The 23,718-nt window shown below is 45.7% G+C and overlaps 1 protein-coding gene across 1 annotated transcript in view; it reads left to right on the top strand.

Annotated features, from left to right (window-relative positions):
• Positions 1 to 2,044: 2,044 nt before the first annotated feature.
• Positions 2,045 to 23,718, top strand: part of LOC308480107 (thyrotropin-releasing hormone receptor-like) — a 31,152-nt gene continuing 9,478 nt past the window's right edge. The window contains exons 1-2 of the mRNA XM_081011452.1: positions 2,045 to 2,253; positions 4,951 to 5,851. Of these exons, the coding sequence (XP_080867578.1) occupies positions 5,042 to 5,851 (810 nt within the window). The 5' untranslated portion in view covers positions 2,045 to 2,253; positions 4,951 to 5,041. The remainder of the gene's footprint in view (positions 2,254 to 4,950; positions 5,852 to 23,718) is intronic.

The raw sequence follows: 23,718 nt of genomic DNA on the forward strand, positions 1-23,718 counted from the left end.
GCAGTTTTGTAAGAGTATATATTTAAAGTAATTAAATGAGCAAATTAAATGAATTTGGATATGCAGAAGATATTAAAAAAATAATTTTAAGGAATAATAATAATAATAATAATAATAATAATAATAATAATTTATTTATACCCCACCCATCTGGCTGGGTTTCCCCAGCCACTCTGGGCGGCTTCCAACAAAAGATTAAAAGTACATTAAAACATCACTCATTAAAAACTTCCCTAAAGAGGGCTGCCTTCAGATGTTTTCTAAAAGTCAGATAGTTGTTTATCTCCTTGACATCTGATGGGAGGGCATTCCACAGGGCGGGTGCCACTACCAAGAAGGCCCTCTGCCTGATCTGCCTCTGCAGAAAGGGGGGCGGGGGAGAAAGTCAAACTTTGAAATGTGAAAATGATTGTAAAATTAATGATAGGTATAAACATGAAAAGTATAAATAAAAACTAAAAACCAAACCAAACCCAAAAAACAAAATCTCAGTTCTGGACAATTGCCCTCCCCACCCCCCACAACACCCACCTTCATTACAGTGGGACAACCATTAGCACTGGTGCACCTACTGGGTCCACCCCAAGCTCTATGTGCTCGGTGCTAACATGAAACTATTCAACACAGGGAGGCTCCTTCATGCCACCAGGAGTCCCAGTTTTGCAGCGTTTCTGACAGCTTGGAGACCATGCATGCTTCTATGTGTCTTGCACCTTACAGCCGGGTGAGGAAGGCAACCAGCAGGTCTGCTGATGCCAGCAAGATCAGCAGAAGTTCTCCCACTCCTTCCTTCCTGCATTCAATAAACATGTTGGGCGAGGAGAAGGACAGCTGCCCATGCACTTTGTCAAACATAGCTGTGTCCAGGAGCTTGGATTTTGAGATGTCATCATAAAGAAAACCTTTCTGGAAAAGCCATTTCTCATGTTCCCCTCAGACCCACGAGCCTAATAAATTCTGCACTCCTTTGATGAAAAACATTACTGTATCGAAGCTTGAGCTGCTAAGCATATAAGAAGAACAAGCTTTGCGGAGGATGAATGAGCATGGCTTCTACAAAACAAGTTCTGCCTGGTCAATATGTTGGAGTTCTCGCCAAATAACCAGGTCCCAGGCTGCGTGTAGCCTCAAGGGAACAGGTTGCCAACCCCTGTTAAAACCATAAGCTCCCATTGATAAAAAACCACCCTGGATTTAACCATCAGTTCACCTAACAAAGGAAAAGGACTTCGGCTCAGTGGCAAAGCATCTGCCTTGCAGAATGGAGGTTCCAGGTTCAACTGCTTGGGGCCGGAAAAACTCCTGCTTGAAACCCACTGCCTGTCTGAGTAGTCAGCCCTGAGCTAGATGGATTAAGGGTCTACGATAAATCAGCTAACTGCTGTTGGGAGATCCCCACCTTTCTTACGTTTGGCTCCTACCTTTCTTCTGAGGAACTCAAGGGAGTATGTCCATGTTTTCAAGGAAGAGAAAAGGCAAGGGCTGGGGTACAGCGTATGTTTTTCATGCTGCAGTTCCCAGGTTCAGTCCCTAACCTGGGCTGGGAATGTCCCCCCACCTGACGCCCTGAGCTAGATGGACGAACGGCCTGACTCGGTACAAGGCAGTTTGGTTCCTATCTAGCAGGTAGTCTCCCATCAGGGCACACGCAACATGTCCAGACCTACTTAGCCTAGCCAAAATGCCACATTGCCACAAGTGTGAGGTTACCTCTCTTCCCCCACCCACTTGTACCTTTATCAGCTGAAAAATAGGCCGAAAATCAACAGGTGAAGTTTCTTCCTCGTTTGGAGGGACAGAGGGAAGCCTTCCCTGTTGCACATCTGCCTGCACTGCGGTTGTTAAAGGCGCACGACCCCCTGCTAGCTACGGCGGCGTTGAATGGCCAGACGGGCTAGTTTTGCGCCCTGGGGTAGGAGAAGGAGGAGGCGCGGGTGGGTAGGTGGGTTCAGCCACGGAGGGAAGACCAACAGGATCTCCACTGGAGGATCTTCCCCTCGCCCCGGATCATCCTCCTTCGCCGCCACCCCCAAACGCATCGAGGGGGCGCTAGGACCCCGCTACTGGCAAAGGTGCCTGGGTGCCCACCCATGGCTGGCAGGCAGATGCTGAGCAGACTGCGGCAGCTCCGGGTCGCTGTAAATACCCGAAGCCAGGGAAAGGAGGGCGGACAGGCAGAAGGAGAGGTAGGAAGTCGCTCCAAGACGCAGCCGCGCCCTCGGATGCCCGCGCCGGAGCCGCTGCCTTCCAATGGTAAAGTTTCACTTTTCCTGGATTCCTTCTCCTGTCTGGTCCCTTTTCTTTTTCTCTATCCCCTCCCACATCTCATTCCTTTCTCTCTCTACCCGATCCCCAATTCTCTCCCTCTTCTCGCTTGGATTTACTTGCTCGCATTCCTCTGTGCGCATCTGGGACTCTCAAGTTTGGTTCCGGGCTGCGGCGAGCGAGGCGCGTCGCGCGGCGAGGTCTCTCCCAGGTACGCGCGTCCTCCCCTCCGTCGTGCGCCCATGTGCGCGCCAGTCCCAAAACCAGCTCGCGCTCCGCCAGACCCCCGACGCGATCTCCTGCAGCCCAAGAAGAGCTCTGTGGCACCCTCGAGGCTGACACAAGTAGAGTGACGTGAGAGCTATGGGGCATATCGTGAGCTTTTGCCTTCTGTTGATTTGAGCCATTGGTCCGTTGTCTATTCCAGCTGCCCCCAGCCTTTTCAGACCCAACTTGAACCTAGACATACTAAGTGCTTTTTCTGGGGGGACGCAGTGGTACGCATACCCCAAAACATTTTGCGAATCTAAGTTTGGCCTCATTGAGGGGCAGTATTTCGATATGAGTAGGAAAATGAGAGTACCCCTAAACATTTTTTTAGGAGAGAGAAAAAAAGGACTGGACATAACGATTCATTTCATTCTCTCTCCCATCCTCTCTGTATATATACACAGATATATACGCATAAACCGTATATTTGCAAAGTGGGAGTAGCGCTGCTGTTATAAGGAGGAATTGTTGGTTTGTTGTTGTTGTTTGATTACATATTTTGTGTTTTTGTAATATTGTAATTTTATGATGTGAACTGCCCTGAGATCTATGGACAACAGGCGGTATATAAATTTAATTAAGTAATTAATAATGACCCACCATAGATCAGACTATAGGTTTGGCAATGGGTGCCGGCTCATCCGTTGAAGATCACCGATCTGTTCTGACTAGCAGAGTCGCTCTCCAGGGGTCTCAGGGAGAGGATCTTTTCTGTCACTGACTTCCCTGACCATTGCAGAGGAGATGCTGAGGACTGAACTTCGGACCTCCTGTGCTCTGTCACTGCGCAATGGCTCTTTCCAATGCCCTACAGGTAGGGAAGATCCTTGCCAACATGTGTCATCCTCTGATGGATGCGGGGTCTTCCTTACGAAACGTAACATCACCAGAAATTTGCTGGCGCTACAGCACTCTGGACGCGCTTTTTAAAGGGTCTGGGAGATTCTGTTGGCTACAGATAGAGCTAAAGAAATTCTTCAAGGGTGCAGGACAGGGAAAGATTCAGAAAGACTGTCTTCAACTAGGATGGAGCAATTTTCACAGAGACAGCTGCTGTATGAAGCTGCAGCCTAACCATGTCTACTCAGAGTAAACCCTGTTCTATACATTGGGGCTAAGAGGGGGTTAGGATTCCCTAGTAAGTGCAGTTAGCACTGCAGCAAAATCAACATTGTCTTGTGTCATCATAAAGACCAACAAATTTATTACAGCATAAGCTTTTGAGAACTCTAGTCCACTTCCATCAGGTGCATTAAATGTTTTCCTGAATTTCAGGTGCATAAATACAAAGCTGGGTGGAGTGTTCTGAAAGTGTTGTGAAAGTAAGATCAGAAGGCAGAAGGTACAGACAGTGACAATTACAGTTGTTAAGAGAAATCATTCACAGAGAAAGTGCAAGTGATAATAAACACACTTTCTAGCATTGATTTTAGAGCTGGACAGTGCTGCTGGTGGAGACAGGGTCGTTTCTTATTTTAGTTTACAATGGAGTAACAGAAGCTTCGCTGTCTATCTTCAAGAGAAGCTGTGTTAGTCTGTGGCAGTAAGAAGATGCTGTTGCCACTGTCAAAAACTGCGTGTTTGTGTGTGTGTGTGAAATGTTCATGGGGATCACACATTCTGATATTGGAACCCTGTGCCCTTATTCTAGATGTGGGTAAGCTGTAATTACTTTGTGCTGAGGTAAATGCAGTCTGTGCATGCTCAGAGGCACACTTTCCAGGGTCAGATTAATCCCTAGAGATCAGTGTTCTGTCTTCTTGTTGGGTTTTAGAACTTGCAAATATAAATTAATATTAATATTAATTATAATTATAATGGTTGTTGTATCTGACTAAATCACACTCAGAGTAGAACCATTGCAGAATGAAATCACTGAAATCGTGACTGTTGATTACAATGTGATTTAGTGTATTACTATTGTCTGCCAGCTCAGTAGAGCAGAAGACTCTTAATCTGAGGGTTATGGGTTAGAGCCCCACGTTGGGCAAAAGATTCCTGCATTGCAGGGGGTTGAACTAGATGATCCTCATGTTCCCTTCCGACTCTACAATTCTGTGATTCTAGATCCACTGAAATCAAGCTGCAAAGGATCTCTCATTATTCAACTGAAGTCAGTGGGCCTAATCTGAGTACTTCTCTGCCACCTGTCCAAGTCTTAAGATGATTTGCAAGAAACTGTCGAGGCAGTAATCTTTACAACAGTCCTGTATGGTGGGCCACTGTTGGTCTTTCCATATAAGAAGCGTGGGAGAGAGACTGAGATGTAATAAGCTTGCCTAAGACTGCCCAATGAGCTCCAAGCTGAGCTGTAACCTGAACCCAAACTCCCAGTTAAATATCCCTCTCCTAACTATTAGACTCTGGTCTAACCAACTAACCTTCCTTTTTCTCCCACCCCCATTTCCGGCTCAGGATCCCTGCTGAAGTTCCTCTTGGCCTGGGAGCCCTAATCAGGCTCAGTCACCATCAGCGTCAAGGAAAACAACCCGACCGGGACCCATCCATGGAGAACCAGTCTTGGGACTTCTTTGGGGCTCCGGTGGGCAATGCCAGCGCCAACCAGACTCTTCTGGACAAGATGCCCCAGCTGCCCCTGGAAGTGCAAGTGGTGACCATCTTGCTGGTGCTGCTGATTTGCGGGGTGGGCATCGCCGGCAACGTCATGGTGGTGCTGGTGGTCCTCCGCACCAAGCACATGGTGACCCCCACCAACTGCTACCTGGTGAGCTTGGCCGTGGCCGACCTGATTGTGCTGCTGGCCGCAGGGCTGCCCAACATCTCGGAAGTGGTGGCCTCCTGGGTGTACGGCTACGCCGGCTGCCTGTGCATCACCTACCTGCAGTATCTCGGCATCAACATCTCGGCCTGCTCCATCACGGCCTTCACGGTTGAGCGCTACATCGCCATTTGCCACTCCATCAAGGCGCAGCTGCTCTGCACAGTGGCCCGGGCCAAGCGCATCATCGCCTGCGTGTGGTTGTTCACCTCCCTCTACTGCCTCATGTGGTTCTTCCTGGTGGACACGTCGCAAGTCCTGTTTGCCGACGGCACGCAAGTCAAGTGCGGCTACCGGGTCTCCAGGAACCTCTACATGCCCATCTACTTCTTGGACTTCACTGTCTTCTACATCATCCCGCTGGGCTTGGCCACCGTCCTCTACGGCCTCATTGCCCGCATCCTCTTCATGAACCCGCTGCCTGCCACCCCTCAGCACGCTGGCCGGCCGAGCAAACATGGCGGATCTATCAGCACCTCCAGCTCCATGAAACTCTCCTGCCGGGGGAACAAGGGTGCTCTCAGCTCCAGGAAACAGGTCTTTCTTCTTAATGCTCTTCAGGGGTGGTTGCAAATGGAAGAGGTGTGTGGCAGGGATAGTGGGGTGAAGGCACCTCAGAATCATTGGTTGGTATCTGGTGCAGTGATAGCATTCCAACACTTCTCCAATGGAAATAGGGACGTCCTATTCAATAATAATAATAATAATAATAATATTTATACCTCACCCACCTGACTGGGTTGCCCCAGCCACTCTGGACAGCTCCCAACATATATAAAAACATAATAAAATATTAAACATATAACTCCATGTCCTGCAACATTTCTCCGATGAAATGCCTAGGACTTGCCGATCAGAAGGTCGGCGGTTCAAATCCCCATGACAGGGTGAGCTCCCGTTGCTCAGTCCCTGCTCCTGCCCACCTAGCAGTTCAAAAGCACGTCAAGGTGCAAGTAGATAAATAGGTACCGCTCCAGCGGGAAGGTAAACGGTGTTTCCGTGTGCTGCTCTGGTTTGCCAGCTCCCTCGGCCAGCTCCCTCGGCCAATAAAGCAAGATGAGCGCCGCAACCCCAGAGTCGGCCATGACTGGACCTAATGGTCAGGGGTCCCTTTACCTTTAAGGAAAAGTCATGGGTCACAACAAACACACACACACACCAACCAAAGAACCTCCCTCCTCACCCCTTCCACAAACACATGTAAATGGGCTATGTGATGTTAATCAACCCAAGGCTTGGTTATAGGGAAATGTTTTCATCTGGTGCCTAAATTTATATAATGCAGAAAAGGCCCGTTCTCGTGTTGCCACCCTCTGGATCTCTTGTGGACGAGGGCTCAAACCCATGACTCTAGGGATTCCAAGTTAAACAAGGATATCATAACTGATTCCCCGGGTTTATTTTTAAACATAAAAATGAGCAGTTCTCTAGATTTGACCAGCTTGCTTCTTTTAGACTGTGGATGATTTTTCCTGGTTATAGCCTTCATTTACTCCAAAGCAGTGTCATTATCTCAGGATGATTTATATTGCCTGTCTTAGGGAAGCTGGATGAAAAGGCCATTGAGATGCCATTACTGTTCCAGTTAACACCGGCCAAACAGGTCATTTTCTGGTCAAAAAACTAAACGAGGTTGTGGAAGCTGCTTATATTGGTCTACCTGGCAGTGGCTCTCGAGGGTTATAGGCAGGTGCCTCTTCCAGCGCTACCTGAAGATGCTGAGGATTACACCTGGCAGTTCTTGCACAGAAAGCCAATTCTCTACCACTGAACTACACCTCTTCCCCTTCACTAGGAAAAAAGCCCCATTGAGCACAATGGGATTTCCTTCCAAGAAAGCAACTATAGGAAGACCCTATGAAGATGCGCTCCTCTGCTCACTTCCATTGTCAGTCATTTAAATATAATTAAGGACTTGATCTGAGCCCTGGACTCCATTGAAATGGCAGGGTTCAACTCTGAAAGTGCATTTAGAAAGCTAGAGTTTTAAAAATGTATTCTTTGTTTGTTTGTTTATTGCGTTTATTAGTTCCCCTCCCCCCCCATGAAAAGTTTTCCAAAACGACTCACAAAGGACAAAAACATAAATGACCTAGTATATAAAAATAGAACAAAATGAAAGCCTAAAAATGCATCCATAATATATATAAAATGGCAGGCCTGGCAGTGCTCACCTGGCTAAAAGATCTGAACATGTGCAAACTTTGTAGGGGTAAGGTTTTCTGTTTGGTGGGGGTCTCCTTAATAGTAAGTAAAATAGCAAAAGATTGTATTTATATAGCACTTCCTGTTAAAATGACAGGATTCTTAAACTGATAGGAAGTAATAATAACAGGGATATAATTTATGTGAAATGCTGTTATCCTTGCGACATCTCTGTAAAGTTTTATCTTAGTCATCGTGGTTGCAATACCCTCTAAATAGGTTATTGCTATTATCATCATCATCATCATCATCATCATCACCATCCCATGTTGCAGATTGTGGAGTTTGAGGAAGAAATTGAGTCTTCTCTAGGCCTCCTAATGAGCAGAAGTGGGTTTTTAAACTCTGGAATTCCTAGTTCGCAGCTGCTATTACCTGCTCTTCTAAGCTAGGAAGCCTCTGCTGGGTTAAAATTACTCGCTCGTTGGCCTTGGGCCAGTCATTTTTGGTTAACCTACCCTACCTTACAGGATTATTGTGATGAGGGGTGCGGGGGAGAGATTACATACACCATCCTGAGCTGCATGGATAAAACGTGTTGCCCTGCAACAAAATGTTGCAGTCTGTGCAAGACAGCAGTCACTATACCCGCCCCAATCAGAACCCTGCTAAGGCTGAACGCATCACAGGCACTTCAGTCAAAAGGGACATGGATTTTCTGCAGCTCATGATCAAAGAGGAGAAGTGGTGCTTTCCTTAAAAGAAAAAGAAGAAGAAAGAAAAGGGGGGGGAAGTGTGTGTGAGCAACGGCAATTATTGTTGCCGTGTAATTGCTAATTATGCGCCTGATTAGGAGAGTGTTAGATTACACATTGCTTACCAGAGTGGCTCTCTCCAAACTGAGATCATGTTTAATTAACTCCTCTAATTTGGGATCATTGCTAAGGCAGGAAAAAATAAATAACTAACCCAGAGGAACAGCAGAAGAGCTTGATTTTCAGAGGGCCTTTCCAGATGATCAGACGGTTATCTGCTGGTTAACTCTCTTTCTCAAGAATATACTGCTGTTATCATATTGTCTGTTTTCAGGGGGGGGGGGGCAAGGCTATTTTCTTTACTGCCTCTACAGCAGGAACTTGCCACACCCATACTATACATTTAAAGCACATTTATAGCCCTTCAACAGTCATGGCTTCCCCAAAAGAAACCTGGCAAATGTTTGTTTACCCCTCACAGAGCTGCGAATCCCAGAATCCTTAACAAACAAACTACAGGGGAAGTTGTGTACTTTATATGTATGATGTGGACATGACATTAACATTTTATTCGTCCGTGATTCTGGAAATTGTTTTCGAAGGCAGCGTGATCTGTGAGCCTTATTATTGTGGGTTTCTAATCAGGTTGCCGATTCTTAGTGATTTTAAAAGATGGAAAGCTGGGATGGAGCAGGTGGTTTTGCTGGGAACGGCCAGTTCAGGCCTACTACCTAAACAGTGTTTTAGCATTGTTCTCATATCAAAGAAGCTTGCAGGAGAGTCTTGCAGAGGCTGAAATATAGTTTGGATACATTTCTGCTGAAAGCCCCTAAAAACGAAAGTGGCATACAAGTAATACTGGTCTATACTTTTCACTTGCAGGTGCCCAAATGAATCTCTGAATGGTAATAATGGCAGTTTTTAGCCAATAGGGGGAAGCCTTGCGCTTTCTCTTAGCATCTTTGTCCTGGTTCTATATTCCTCGTTGTCATGGGCTCAGGGGCTGAGCCACAGGGGAAGGAGGAGATGGAGAGCGAAGGGGAACAATCTGAGGGGAGCTCAGGAGGGTATGCCAGTGATCAGAGAGATTCCATGAGTCTCTCCAGCGAATCAGAGGATTCCCAGAAGGGGGCCCCCAGAGGCAGGGCAAGGGGGGCCAGTGGGGAGTCTCCAAGCGGCAGCTGGAAATCAGGGGTAGCTTCCCCACCAGAGCGTAGCGGGGGGGAAGAATCCCAAGGATTAAAACAAGAGCCTCCTGCAGGAGGAGAGAGTGAGGCTGGACTGACCACGCCTCCGTCAGAGAGTGGGGGGGCGGAGGGAAGAGCAGGTCCGGCCAGCCTCCCTGAAGGAGAAAGCAGTGAGGGGAGCAGTGTAGCCGTTAGGAGGAAAGTAGGCGGCTGGGCGCGCGCGCCAAGTTCAAATGTGGAGGCGCGCGGGCCAGCAGAAAACCCGGATTGGGAGCCAGGTCCTAAAGCCCGCCGGAAGGGTGGGGAGGAGTCAGAAGAATCCGCCTCCGAAGAAAGTAGGAAGGAGGTAACCCCAGAGGACAGGAGGACCCGGAGGAGAAAGGAGCAGAAGGAGGAGAGGAAGAGGTGGAGCAAAGCTCGGGTCTTGAACTGGTGTAGGGGAGGGGAGGAGTCAGACGGAGCTTCGCCGGTCTAAGGACTCAGATGTAGCGCTGCGCGCCACGGATGTCAAACCAACAATGAACCACAATAAAGACTTTTGTTTATAAAGAGCAACTGGCGTTGGTCCTCTGTGAGCTAGGACCTGAGGCAGCGCTGACACTCGTTATCTCCGACCCCAAATTACCAGTTGTAAAGGGCAGCTTGGCAAAACAAAAATGTGTTTTGTATGGCAAAAAGTAGTTTTTTTATGCCATAAACTCAAGCTACGTCTGAGTTTTCTGTCCTTTGGGCTACAGTCCGTAAGACCCATGATTAAGACAATGTTCATTCTACTACAGTTGAGTTGGAATTACAGTACCTGATGGATTTAAATTGCCCCACGCAGGGTTCTTCTTTAAGGGGTCTGTAAATTACCTTTTTTTGAATGGAAGCTGCAAATAGAACATTTTTTGCAGATTTAAAATGATGGGATTTTATATTTGCTTTAACTGCAGCTGCGCTGCATGAAATGGCACTGTTGGTGATAGTATTACGATACATTAGAGCCGGGGAGAGCATTCCGCTCGCTGCTGACAGCAGCAACACATGCAAAATGCACAAAGGCATGAAGACAGCCTTTGGACCAGCAGTCAGGAAAACAGCACCCCTGAAAACCTTGCCTGGAGAGATCATCACAGACCGCAGCAAGCAGATGAAGCGATGGGCAGAACACTATCAAGAACTGTAATTGCGGGAAAACGTGGTCCCTGTGCTCAGTGTTCAGACTCTGCCTGTCTTAGAAGAGCTGGATGTCCCTGCCTCCCTTGATGAGCAGAAGAATGCCATCAAATCCCAGGCATGTGTTGAAGCCCCAGGACAGGACAGGACCCCAACAGAAGTGCTGAAAGCCGGCCTCAACTCCTCCCTCATGATGCACATCCATGGCTTTGCAGTGTTGAGAAACAGGATCCGTGCCACAAGACATGGGTGACTCCGGCTTTGTGACCCTCTACAAGAAAAAAGGTGACAATCCTGACTGGAATTCCCCTGCTGAGTACTGTGGGGAAGGCCTTCATTCATGTAGTTCTCAACAGATTATGACCACTCACCAGCAGGGTATATTCTGAGTTACAATGCAGCATTAGAGATTAGAGGTCAACAGTCAACATGGTTTTCTCACTACATCAGTTGCAGGAGAGATGCTGAGAGCAGAGATGCCCCTTGTTCATCGCCTTCATAGACCTGTTGAAGGCCTTGGACCTTGCCAGCTGAAAATGACTCTTCACACTGCCCAACATGATAGGATGTGCAGAAGATGGTCATGTCCTTCCATGAGAACATGCACGGCACAGTCCAGTATGACCAGAGGAGAAATGACTGCTGGGAGGAGCGCAGAATGAAGAAATGCTATGGTACACCTGCACCAGCCCTAGCAGATGTCTTCACCTGTTTCAACATGTCTCTCCCATATCGGTCTCTACAGCCACGGCAGGCGCTGTAACTCTACAATGGTTTGACTTCCCCTCCTGAAGGCGTACTCTTGCATTGTCTCCCGAGACAGACAGATGCCAACCAAACAGGGCTGGGGAGAGCTGTGGCTCTCCAGATGTTGTTGGACTACAATTCCCATCATCCCAGGCCACTGGCCATGCTGGCTGTGGCTGATGGTCATTGCAGTCCAGCAACATCTGGTGTTCACAAGTTCCCTCTTCCTTGTTATAAATCTTCAGTGTGCTCACTTGATGGATGAAATGTGCTCGATTCCCCAAACTGGTGGTCTGCAGATAATTTGGGCTACACCTCCTCAAACAGCACAGCTGTTGGAGTCCAAAATATCTGGAGGGCTCCATGTTGGGGAGAGCTATCCTAGATCTTCTCAAATGGCTGGTATGCAGTCTGAATAAGGCCTCTTGCTTTGGAATCTGAGCAGGCACTGTGTTAAGATGGCTGCTTGGGGGCTGTTGAGGAGTTTGATGTCAGACAGCCTACCTCCTGCGGTTCATATTCTGTGAGCTTTTTGTTTTTTCTTGGAGCCAACAAGATAGAAGGCAAGAAGCAGAAGTGAGCTGTATTCCTGGCAGTCAGTGGAGCCTAGCCAGTTGCCGTTATAAAATCCTTCGCTGCCCTTGTGGGATTGGCAAACTTATCGCCAGTAGTCATTGTTTTGAGTTTTCTGCCTCACAGACGAAATCAACAGCCTGTCAAGAAGATTGCTGCTTAATACCACAGAGCTTGGACATCTCTCTCAACATGTCAATTTGGGGAATTTCCTCGTTGACATGTGGTTTGATCGCCATGATGCGTGAGGCGTTTGTTACGAAGCACTCTAGTGGCACATTTTGCTTGAACCAAATTTAATGACAAGAAAAAATCCCCAGCTAGACTTTGTTCAGTTGGCTAGCTAGCAAAATAAAAGATGTTAGACGTCGTTTGTGCCTCAGGTCCAAGCCTGATTGTTGGCTTGCGGTAAGCAAGATGCAAGCGAATGTCTTAGATTGCTAGTACCAAGGGAATCCAGTTCATAAGGAAAACACAGACTCAAGGGCAAAATCAATCTCTCCTTATTGAAAAAGTGAAATGAGAACTTTCAACCTGGAAGCAATGAGCAGGAAATCACCTTTCAATTCAGGTTAAGCTTCAGTGCCCTGGTCTAGACAGGCAGAACCATCTGTTCAAGTAGGCTGCACTGAACAAAGACCACTTGAAGGAAACCTTCCATCACTGCTGCTTCCCTGGAGAGGCAAACCTGTCGAAGGCTGAAGAATGAGATTTACCAGCCCAGATATTAAGGTAAATGGTATTGTTCCATAAAGTACATTTTTCAAGGAGTTACATCACAGAGATACCCAAACATATTTCAGTTTCTTTAGTTTAGAGCCTAAAAACAATATATTTGGATAACTGAAAGTCCACTGAGAACAGAGTAAGGGCCTCAACATGATATAATATAGACTCCAACTCCCAACAGCCTTTACCTTCATAGCCAGGGGCCAGGGATGATGGGATTTGTAGTCCACGAGCGTCTGGAAGGGACTACTTTGGCTACACCTCATATACTGGTAGTTAATATAATTTAAGGAGACAGAAGGGTTCTGTTTCTTAGAATTGCACAATACAACCCAATGCATATCCAGTCTGCGTTTCCAATACTTTGTTCATTAGGCAATTCCCTGGATACTTGTGGGTTGTTGTTGTTGTCGATTTACCTAAATCAGACAGTGTTTGGCTCTGAAGACAAATTGGTTAGATCACATTACATTTATTGGAGAGTAGCTCATGCAGGAAAACAGAGACAGATGCATTGATCACATTCAGAATTAGGGAACTTAATATTGCTTTATGCCTTTATTTCCATTAAAAAAACCCCAAGACTTTTGATCAAACCACTCAGGGGTGCATGAGTAACCTGAATTGCCACACATACAGCCTTGGGTATTACTCTTTTATTAGCCGTGTCTGATTTACTTGTTTTCCTCTAGCTTAATTTTTAAAATCATAGACAGCACGTACAATGTTTTAGATAACTGTTAAAACTTGAGAATAGTAATATTATTTGCTATTTGAAAATCATGTTACTATTTTCAGGTCAGATTAAATTGCAAGAGAAAACATTGTGGGGGGGATGGAAACAACAGCGCAAACTATAAGACTGAAATAACAAGGTGCAAAACATTGCTGAATAAATAAAGCATGTTTCAATAAGCCTTTCTTTACTGATGAACTCAAAAAGGAGAGATGCAAATGTAAGCTCTCCTCAATTTTGTTTGTGTTTATGATAAGACTGTCTTTTTCCTTTATGTTACTTTTGAGTCCAAGGCAATGAAAATATAAATTCTCAGTATTATTAATATTATTATTTGTTATCTGCCCTTCAACCTAAGGTCCCAGTGGGAGTTGCAGCAATTAAAACACAACGTTAAAAACACTGTAAAGCAACTTGCAATTATTATTATTATTATTAAGAAAAGAGAACAGATCACTATTCCGTATGCCTGTGATACACTCATTCTGCTAGATCAGCCACTTATCCACATATTTACATGGCATTATTAATCTGTTAATTTATGTCTTCGCAAATTCAGAAATAATTATTGTGACTAAGATATAAATACAGCACATTTTGCCATGTTATTTACTTATTATTTATTAATTACATTTATGTCCTGCCTTTCCTCCAAGGTGCTCAATGTGATGTACGTAACTTCTCCCCATTCTATTCCCACAACAACCCTGTGAGGTAGGCTGAGAGGCAGTGACCGGCCAATGGTCGCCCAGCGAGCTTCATGGCTGTATGGGGATTTGAACCTTGGTCCAGCACTCTAACCACTACAGCACACTGGGAACTGGTAGCCCCTGTGCCTGATCTGTCTCTTGTCTGTGTACTAACTGCTGGCAGTGGCGTAGCGTGGGGGGTGCCAGGGGGGCCGGCCGCACCGGGCGCAACATGGGCGGGGAGCGCGCTCGCACTAGCAGCTCTCTGCCCCTACTAAAATCCACGGGTTAGGGAGCCCGCGCTCGCTCGGCTTGGCGAGGAGGTCGCGGAAGGGGGAGAGCGAAGCCTTCTGCCGCGGGCAAAAAAAGGAGAGGAAGCCGGGTGGGCGGGCGGGCAGGCTGGCTGGCGGGGGTCTGGCTGCGCCTGCTGCTGCTGGTGCAGGGCAAGGCAAGCAGAGCGAGGAGGAGAGAGAGGGGAAGGGGGGGGAAGCAGCTAGGAAACGCTGCGGTGTGGAGGAGGAATCAATTAAGGAGAGAAAGCGAAAAGCCTTGGAGAAAGGGAAAAAAGGAAAGAAAAGAGGCAGCTCCAGGAGAGCGCGGGGGAAAGAGAAGCCTCGCTGCTGCTGCTGCTGCTTGGGAGAGTAAATTACTGTACTTGCCTTGCCCCGGGTTAGGGGGCGCAAATTATTTGCCTTGCCCCGGGTTAGGGGGCGCAAATTACTTGCTTTGCCCCGGGTGCTGATAACCCACGCTACGCCGCTGACTGCTGGTAGCAACTTCAAGGCCCTCTGCTTTCTCCCATCTTAGGATCCTTGATCCTTGAATAAGACTTGGACTAGACACCCGTTTAAATAAAGGATCGTCTTCTGCAGTGCTTGAAATATTGTTGTATGTAAAGTAGGAGACCTGGAAACCCTCATGCCTATTTTAATGACTGACATTCTTGCATAAAGAAGAGTTGTCATGAGATTTGAGGACATACTCATTTTCGAGAGGAAACTGCCATTAAAACACTCTCGTTCAGACCTTTCCTGAGCTGTAGGAATCCCCAGAGCCTTCGTATTATTCTTCCCCGACAAAACTGTAATGGTCAAATTTGCATTTGGTTCTTGTGGAAATGAGAACAACTTGTACGAAGAACAGAAGTGGGATCAATAACCCTTCCAAAAATTCTGAAATTAAGCACTGCAGTTTTAAGAGCTTCTCAAGTATCCAGGACTGAGGAAAAGGGAAATTTGTGTCCATTTGAATTGACAGCCACAGCGCTAGTAACCACATCAGATTACATTAGAAGACAAAAATACTGCCCTGAAAGAACAGTTAACTATGCTAATAAAATACTATCTTCAAGAAACACAGTGATCAGAGAATTCTAGGTACATATCACATAACATATAGAAAAAAGGGGTGTTATTTATTATGCTGGTGATATTATGTTATGTATTAAATCTTTTTACACTGTTATCTTAAGTTACGGCATGATATTAAGATAATAACAATGATAATTGTGTGATCATTAGCTATAATGAAGAACGCTGATGCAAAGGTTTTTAAGAGTGGCTGAGATTTAAAAGCTGATGATATAATTATGACTCATCTTTTCTTATTAACCGTGTACTTTTGATAGTCCCTGTTCTATCAGCAATCATCAAGATGCTTTTAGAAAAAATCAAAATCAAAACTTTGGCAATCCCACCTGCCATTGCACCCAGTGTGTCTTGACTATACAGTGTACGCTCGGGTTGCGAACGTGATCCGTGCAGGAAGCACGTTCACAACCTGCAGCATTCGCAACCCGCAGCACCGCCTCTGCGCATGCGTGGGTTGTGATTTAGTGCTTCTGCGCATGCCGAAACCCAGAAGTAACCCGTTCCAGTACTTCCGGGTTCTGTGCAGTGCACAACCCGAAATCACGCAACCCGAAGCGTCTGTAACCTGAGGTATGACTGTATGCGATTTTGGCTTTGTGTGCTGTGCCTGGAACGTAACCCCCTTGTAAGTTGGGGGTCGCCTATATTGAACGGAATGTCGCCTTTCCAAGCTGGGCAGGTATTGGGAAATCCCTCGTGAGGAGCAGAACATTCCTTTCTCCTCCATTCTGTGGCTCAAGAAAAGGTTTAATGCATTTATTGACTTCCTTTGAGGCTGATAACTCCTCCCTCCTCCAGTGCGATTAAATATTTAAGATGTGCACCCTGTCTGCCCTTCTCCAGTACAGGATTTTGTGGGCCTCATTAAGGCAGCTAAGGGCAGCCTGCTTTCTGTTGCTCCTATCTTTCTTAAGACCAGCCAAAGGTCTGCCGAAAATCGAGTGGAAATGTCATAGGAAATCCTTCGTTTTCCAGAAGCTGGCCTATCGTTCTTGTTATTTGATGTTTCCCTGTGTGAGAGTCTTTTGCTGTAGAAGGGCAAGCCAGTAATTGTGGTCATGAATGATGAGGTAGTGGAAAGCCATCTCTCCCTCCCAAAATACCAGACAGAGCTTGTTTACCGATACGTCAACCAAAAGACCTGCAAAAACAAAGCAATTACAGAAGAGGGGAACTGTGCAGCTCCAAAGCTGATGCCATGTTCCGCCTTGATGGCATAAATAATGCTAGGTGAGCTCCCAATGTAAGCTAGATCCGCCATGCCAGGAATGCCAAACCAGGAGTATTTGCGCAATCAGCAGGTGGATTTTCATGACGACGATCGTGCCAGTTGCAGAAATCTGCCTGTCGGGGATATGAGCGCTGGCCGCTAGGGGGTGACAACGGTCATATTTGTGCAATCAGTGGGCTGACAGCCCTGGTGGGCAGATTTTCGGCACTTGGCACGGTTTTAGCTGTTTTGCTGTTGGGTACCACCTGACCTAGGACATGGGTGGCACTGTGGGTTAAACCACAGAGCCTAGGACTTGCCGATCAGAAGGTCGGCAGTTCGAATTCCGGCAACAGAGTAAGCTCCTGTTGCTCAGTCCCTGCTCCTGCCAACTTAGCAGTTCAAAAGCTCATCAAAGTGCAAGTAGATAAATAGGTTGTACCGCTCCGGCGGGAAGGTAAACGGGGTTTCCATGCACTGCTCTGGTTTGCCAGAAGCGGCTTAGTCATGCTGGTCACATGACCCGGAAGCTGTATGCTGGATCCCTCGGCCAATAAAGCGAGATGAGCGCCAGAGTCGGCCACGACTGGACCCAATGGTCAGGGGTCCCTTTACCTTTACCTTTTACCACCTGACCTAGGATGCGGGTGGCGCTGTGGGTTAAACCACAGAGCCTAGGACTTGCTGATCAGAAGGTCGGCGGTTCGAATCCCCGCGACGGGGTAAGCTCCCGTTACTCAGTCCCTGCTCCTACCAACCTAGCAGTTCGAAAGCACGGCACGTGCAAGTAGATAAATAGGTACCGCTCTGGCGGGAAGGTAAACGGTGTTCCCGTGCGCTGCTCTGGTTTGCCAGAAGTGGCTTAGTCATGCTGGCCACATGACCCGGAAGCTGTACGCCGGCTCCCTCAGCCAATAAAGCAAGATGAGTGCCAGAGTCAGCCACGACTGGACCTAATGGTCAGGGGTCCCTTTACCTTTACCTTTACCACTTGACCTTGCTACGCCTCGGCAACGACGATCGCGCCAATTGCGAAAACCAGCCAGCCGGGAGTGAAAGCGCCACCATGCCAATCTACCCAGGGGGATTTTGTCACCCCCCCAAGCATGACACCTGGGGCGGACTGCACCCCACCCCACCCCTTGCGACACCCCTGCCTGGGAGAAAGAGGAAAACAACAGAAATTAAATGAGACATAAGGAAGAGCTGAGCAAAAACATAATGCAAAGAAAGGGATAATGTGTAGGAATTGAATGATAGGAAGTTACTTGAGCTTGGAGCAGCCAAGACAGGACTATGTGGAACAGACGTATTCCAGACATTCCCCAGATAGAAAGTTGCCTTTTGGGATATACAATGGTACCTCGCAAGACGAATGCCTCGCAAGACGGAAAACTCGCAAAACGAAAGGGTTTTTGGTTTTTTTAGTTGCTTCGCAAGACGATTTTCCCTATGGGCTTGCTTCGCAAGATGGAAACGTCTTGCAAGTTTGTTTCCTTTTTCTTAAAACCGTTAATACAGTTGCGACTTGACTTCGAGGAGCAACTCATAGCATGCGGTGTGGTAGCCTTTTTTGAGGTTTTTGAATACTTTGGTGATTTTTGAAGCTTTTCCAAAACTTTTCCGACACCGTGCTTCACAAGACGAAAAAAACCGCAAGACGAAAAAACTCGCGGAACGAATTAATTTCGTCTTGCGAGGCACCACTGTAAATGTTTTACAATAATTGACCTTGCAGCTATGAAAAGGTTTGATATTAATTCTGCTTCCTCACTGGGAACCAAACCCTTATTTATTTCTGGTAAAAGAAGCTGTATTTTACAATCCACAGTTATTGAAATGATTCTCCAAATGTCTTCCAGGCATTTTTGAATAAGGCAGTTCTAAGACATCTATGGGGCAGGTGGGGGACCCTTTTAAAGAAGTTCTCATCTCCACAGCTTGCAACAGTATATAATTGTGCCATGCATTTTAAATTCCAGTATCAATTGCACGGCATTTTAAAATATTTTAATTTAATTCTGTACTTCAAAAAATGTAGATCTTCTAATCCAAAGCCATTTTATACTTTCCCTGGGTTTTCAGAACCCAAATCCTATTTCCATTTAGATTGTTCATTATGCTATTACTGAAAAAATCTTTAATTCCATAGTGTACCCTTAGCTTTCAATGGAACATAGACACACTTTTCTCATTCATAAGTATTGCTCTGAGTACATTATGAGCTCTCAGTCCCAGATTAAAAATGATATTATCTGCAAGTAGTGTAAGAATAGTGGCAGTAAACCAATCATTAAAAATGTTTATAGCCCCTTGCATATGAAAACAACTTTTTTATTATGAACCATACCAGAATATATAGCCAAACACCTTTTCAAGGAACAGAAAAATGTCTTTGCTACATAACCTTCTCAACATTTTTTATAGTGAAGGCAATGGCCAGAAGGGTCTTTGGCAAAGACATTTTTCTGTGCCAGGAGCTGTTCTTAAGTTGCCACATTTTAAAGATTTTACATGTAAAATTCATGATCACAAACATATGTGCATGGTTCGTTAAAATGTGTATGAGGTCCTTCTAAGGAGCTCAGGGCATCGTACTTATTTCTCCCCATTTTATCTTTACAACAACGCTGAGAGGTACAGGTGAAACTCGGAAAAGTAGAATATCGTGGAAAAGTTCATTTATTTCAGTAATTCAACTTAAAAGGTGAAACTAATATATGAGATAGACTCATGACATGCAAAGCAAGATATGTCAAGCCTTTATTTGTTATAATTGTGATGATCATGGCATACAGCTGATGAAAACCCCAAATTAACAATCTTAGAAAATTAGAATATTAAATGAAATCAGCAAAACAAGGACGGCAAATGGAGCAAATTACTGCCTCAATGCTGAGGTGCATTGAGGCAGTAATTGATGCAAAAGGGGCCCAAACCAGGTACTGGGTACAGAGGTCCAATATTGCTCTATTTGCAGTCCTTGTTCTGCTGATTTCATTTAATTTTCCTTGCATGTCATGAGTCTATCTCGTATATTAATGTCACCTTTTAAGTTGAATTACTGAAATAAATGAACTTTTCCACGATATTCTAATTTTCCAAGTTTCACCTGTAGGTTAGGCTGAGAGATGGGCACAAGGTCACCCAGTGAGTGTCATGTCTGAGTGGTGATTTGAATCCAGGACTCTCAGGTCCAACACTCTTAACCACTACACCACATCAGCCATGTCTGCTTGTGCTCCATAACTGTACATAGTCCTGACCATTATGTAGTTCTAACTTTATTGCAGAACATAAGAACCCAAAGGCCCATCTTATCCAACACCCTGTTTTTACAGTGGCCAGTCAGATGTCGAAGGGTAGCTGAATGCAACAGCCCTCTTCTCCACTTGAGATTTCCAGCATCTGGTATAGAGAGGCCCACAAGGGAGCCCAACTGTCAGTGCAGATCCTGGTTTATTGTCAATTATACTGCAAGCACAGACCACCTAAAGCAGGGGTAGGCAAACTAAGGCCCCAGGGCTGGATCCAGCCCAATCGCCTTCTAAATCCAGCCCGCGGATGGTCCAGGAATCAGCGTGTTTTTACATGAGTAGAATGTGCACTTTTATTTAAAATGCATCTCTGGGTTATTTGTGGGGCCTGCCAGGTGTTTTTACATGAGTAGAATGTGTGCTTTTATTTAAAATGCATCTCTGGGTTTTTGTGGGGCATAGGAATTCATTCATTATTATTTTTTTCAAAATATAGTCCAGCCCCCCACAAGGTCTGAGGGACAGTAGACCGGCCCCCTGCTGAAAAAGTTTGCTGACCGCTGACCTAAAGAATCAGATGGTCCCCAAGAGCACAAAAGGCTAATCCCATTTTCACCTATTCCCATCCCATCTATTCTCCAGAAGAATGTTTTTATTGCTCTTCTGAGTGAAGAATGGAGACACGTTAATAATGTTTTACGTGGTTTTCCAGTATTCACACAAAAACAAAAAGGAACCACAATTTTTCTCAGCTGTTCCCCAGAGCAAATTTACTTTAGCTTTCATTGACCATGTGGCAAACTTTCTTCTTTTACTGCAATCCCAGCCAGAAGAGATGACGCGAATTGAAGCCAGACAACATCTGCAGGGCACAGGTTCCCCATCTCTGCACTAGTGTTAAGTGGAAACCTGCATCATTGTTTTATAATCCTGATAAACCTAGAGTAATAGAAAGGGCCTCTTGAAATTGGTAATTTCTCTTCCTTATTACTGAGTTGAGTATATGTTTTGGATTCCATAAGAGGTTCCCGGAGGGAAGGCAGAAGTGAATAAAAGCACAGTTCTTTGCTCATTCAGTCACTGAAGTCTTGAGGCAAAATATTAATTTAATAGACTCCGATGAATTTGAAATGGTTCAGATCCAATGCATCAGTTTTATTTCATTAGCCTGCCCCTCTTCCATTCCCATGTTTGACTGCCTCACTGAAATTTATTGGAAATCTGCCGGAAGAACCAGTTTGTAAGACTGTTTGAAGGTTCTGTTTTACCCACAATCCTGAAATACCAAACGTGGCTGTCAAATCTTTTCTTGCCTGGTAGGCAAGAGAGTTTAGGGAGAGATCAAACAGAACTCGAAGCCTTCAAAGGTGACATCTACTCCACAGTAAGCTGCATTGCATAAGCTCCAATTGCAGAATAAGCCATCCAAGGTTTTCTACTGTACTAGCGAGACAGAGAGCTATGAACAGACCCCTAACCCGAAATTCAGCAACTGCTTCCTTGACCTAGTCATGAACAGATGACACCAATCTTTAACTAAAAAGTAAAGCTTCTTCGTGCCTTGAATTTGCTGGCGTTTCCTTATAATATACCACTGAGAGCACGAATGCCTGGTTCACACACCACATTCAGATGCTGTTGTTAAAACCAGGCTATGGTTTAATGTGAACTTGCATCATGCGGGTGCATGCTGCTGAAAAGTCTTTGCTCCACTCTCATCCACTCTGCTCCCGGCTGCCCCACAACTGTTATGCCAGTCTGACTTGTCATGGCACTTGAACCTGAGCTTGTCATTCCTGTCTATCCAAATAAACCACCACATGCCTGGGTTCAAACAGGAAGGGGGGAAGAGTATAGTGAGAACCATTCAGCAGTGCATTTTGCACCCACATGAAACTTTACCCTGCTGTGTGACAAGGCAAGGCCCCTGCTAGGTGCAAGGGAAGGTTATGGGGCAAGGCTCCGGGAACATGGAGTTCTAGTGTTGCTTCACCCAAAAATAATCTCAACCTGAGCCCAATATCATAGGAGGAGGAGCTGCATCCTAATGTTTAGCCCCGCCCACACTGGAAGGTGCTGCTTTAATTAAAAGGGACTCTCCTGCTGTAATGGAGTGAGGAGCCTCTGGGCTCACTGGAGCTTCTGCAATGGAGTCCATGTATGGGAGGGCAGTGTCACAATCTGAGGCCCATAGACTCCTCTGTTGGCCTTGCTTCTGGCGCTGGCTTTGTGTGTCTTTACCCTTTTGGTTTGGAATCTTCAGCTCCATCTCTTGATGAAGAGGAATCTGATTCCTGATCCCTTGCAAAGCCATAGTTTGTTTTTAAACTATGGTTTAATGTGACATGTGGACCCAGTCACGGTGTGAAAGTCACCATTGTCTCTGTAAATGGAGACGTCATGCAAATTGACTTTAAAAAAAAAGCAGTTTAAATTGGTTTTCATAGATGTATAACAAAATACAACTAGACAACTAAACATAATTGTGACACCCTCTCCACCCCACCCCACCCCACCCCACCCCACCCCCAATCTTGCCTTCTATCTGGTAAGTATTCGTGTATTTGCAATCTTCGTTCCTCTTTTAATTTTTTTCAACAAAATTTTCCTGAGTTATACCATTAGGGTTGTATGGGAGCAGCCATCCGCAGCAATGTCACCTTCTCCAGCTAAACTAGCAAGAAATACACATAGTCACAACATCCATATTTGAAGTGATGCAGCTGATAACATGTTTCACAGGCCATTTTCACTAGTATATACCATACAGGTATAGTTGTTGGAGCTGAAACTGTCTGATCTGATAGCAAAACCGAGTTTGCCCTCAAGCAATGAGCAAAATTGCCCTTAGAGGCTAATCTTTTGCCATGATTAGAGCAACTGCTTATATATGTACTTTGGCAATGTTGGTCTACTTTGTTTTTTCTAATTGAAGTACTGCTGGATGTAATTGAATAATCTAAAGGACATTGAAGTCAAATGGAAAAAACAGCACCCCTGTCACCGGCGGGCTGTACTCCAAAACTCACATCATTTTATTAGAAGGAATTCAGTCGTGATCTTACGGGGCATTTATTTCACTGGTGGGCTGGGGGGGGGGTCACAGAAGAAAAGAATCTCATGCTGTGTTTGCTAATGTAGATTATCATTTGCTAATGTAGATTAGATGCACTGATTGTATTTTAGGGTATGTGCATACCAGCAGATTTTCACAGTGTGTGTGTGTGTAGATGTTTATGCAGTCCACATCTCATCTTATCCAGAGTTTGACTTTTGGGTTTTATATGCTTTCCTTTCTTTGCAACGTTATGGTCAAAACCTAAGAACATAGGGAGATGCCTTTTACCAAGTCAAACCATTGGTCCCTCTAGCTCAGCGTTGTCTCCATGATTTCAGAAAGGTCTCTGTCCCAGCCCTACCTGGAGATGCCAGAGTCTGACCCCAAGGGACCTTCTGCATGCAAAGCAGATGCTCTACCGCTGAGCCACAGCCCTTCCCCCTAAGCAGTTATGACAGCAGCCACAGGGCAAGTGCCTGAATGCATAGTGATTTCAGATGCGCCTCATCGTATATTAAAAATCCCCCCTTTGTGAGCTGACCCATTCACAACGCAGAGCTAGCGAACAGGTGAAGCAGGCCCACAGAGTATACTCAATTGCTTGTACTACCTTTATACAGGAATGGTCTTGCTCATACGGTAAATGCTTTTATACATAATGGAGCGGACTTCACGGCAAGTGCTTCCATCACATCTGTTCCAACCCTTGGTGCTCTCTCAGACAGGTACTAATTATATCACAGGAATATAGTAAACTGCCATTTTGCAGGAGTGCCTTCCCCAATATTGC

The sequence above is a fragment of the Podarcis pityusensis genome (genome assembly GCF_964106645.2).
Source record: "Podarcis pityusensis genome assembly, chromosome: 6".
NCBI lineage: Eukaryota > Metazoa > Chordata > Lepidosauria > Squamata > Lacertidae > Podarcis > Podarcis pityusensis.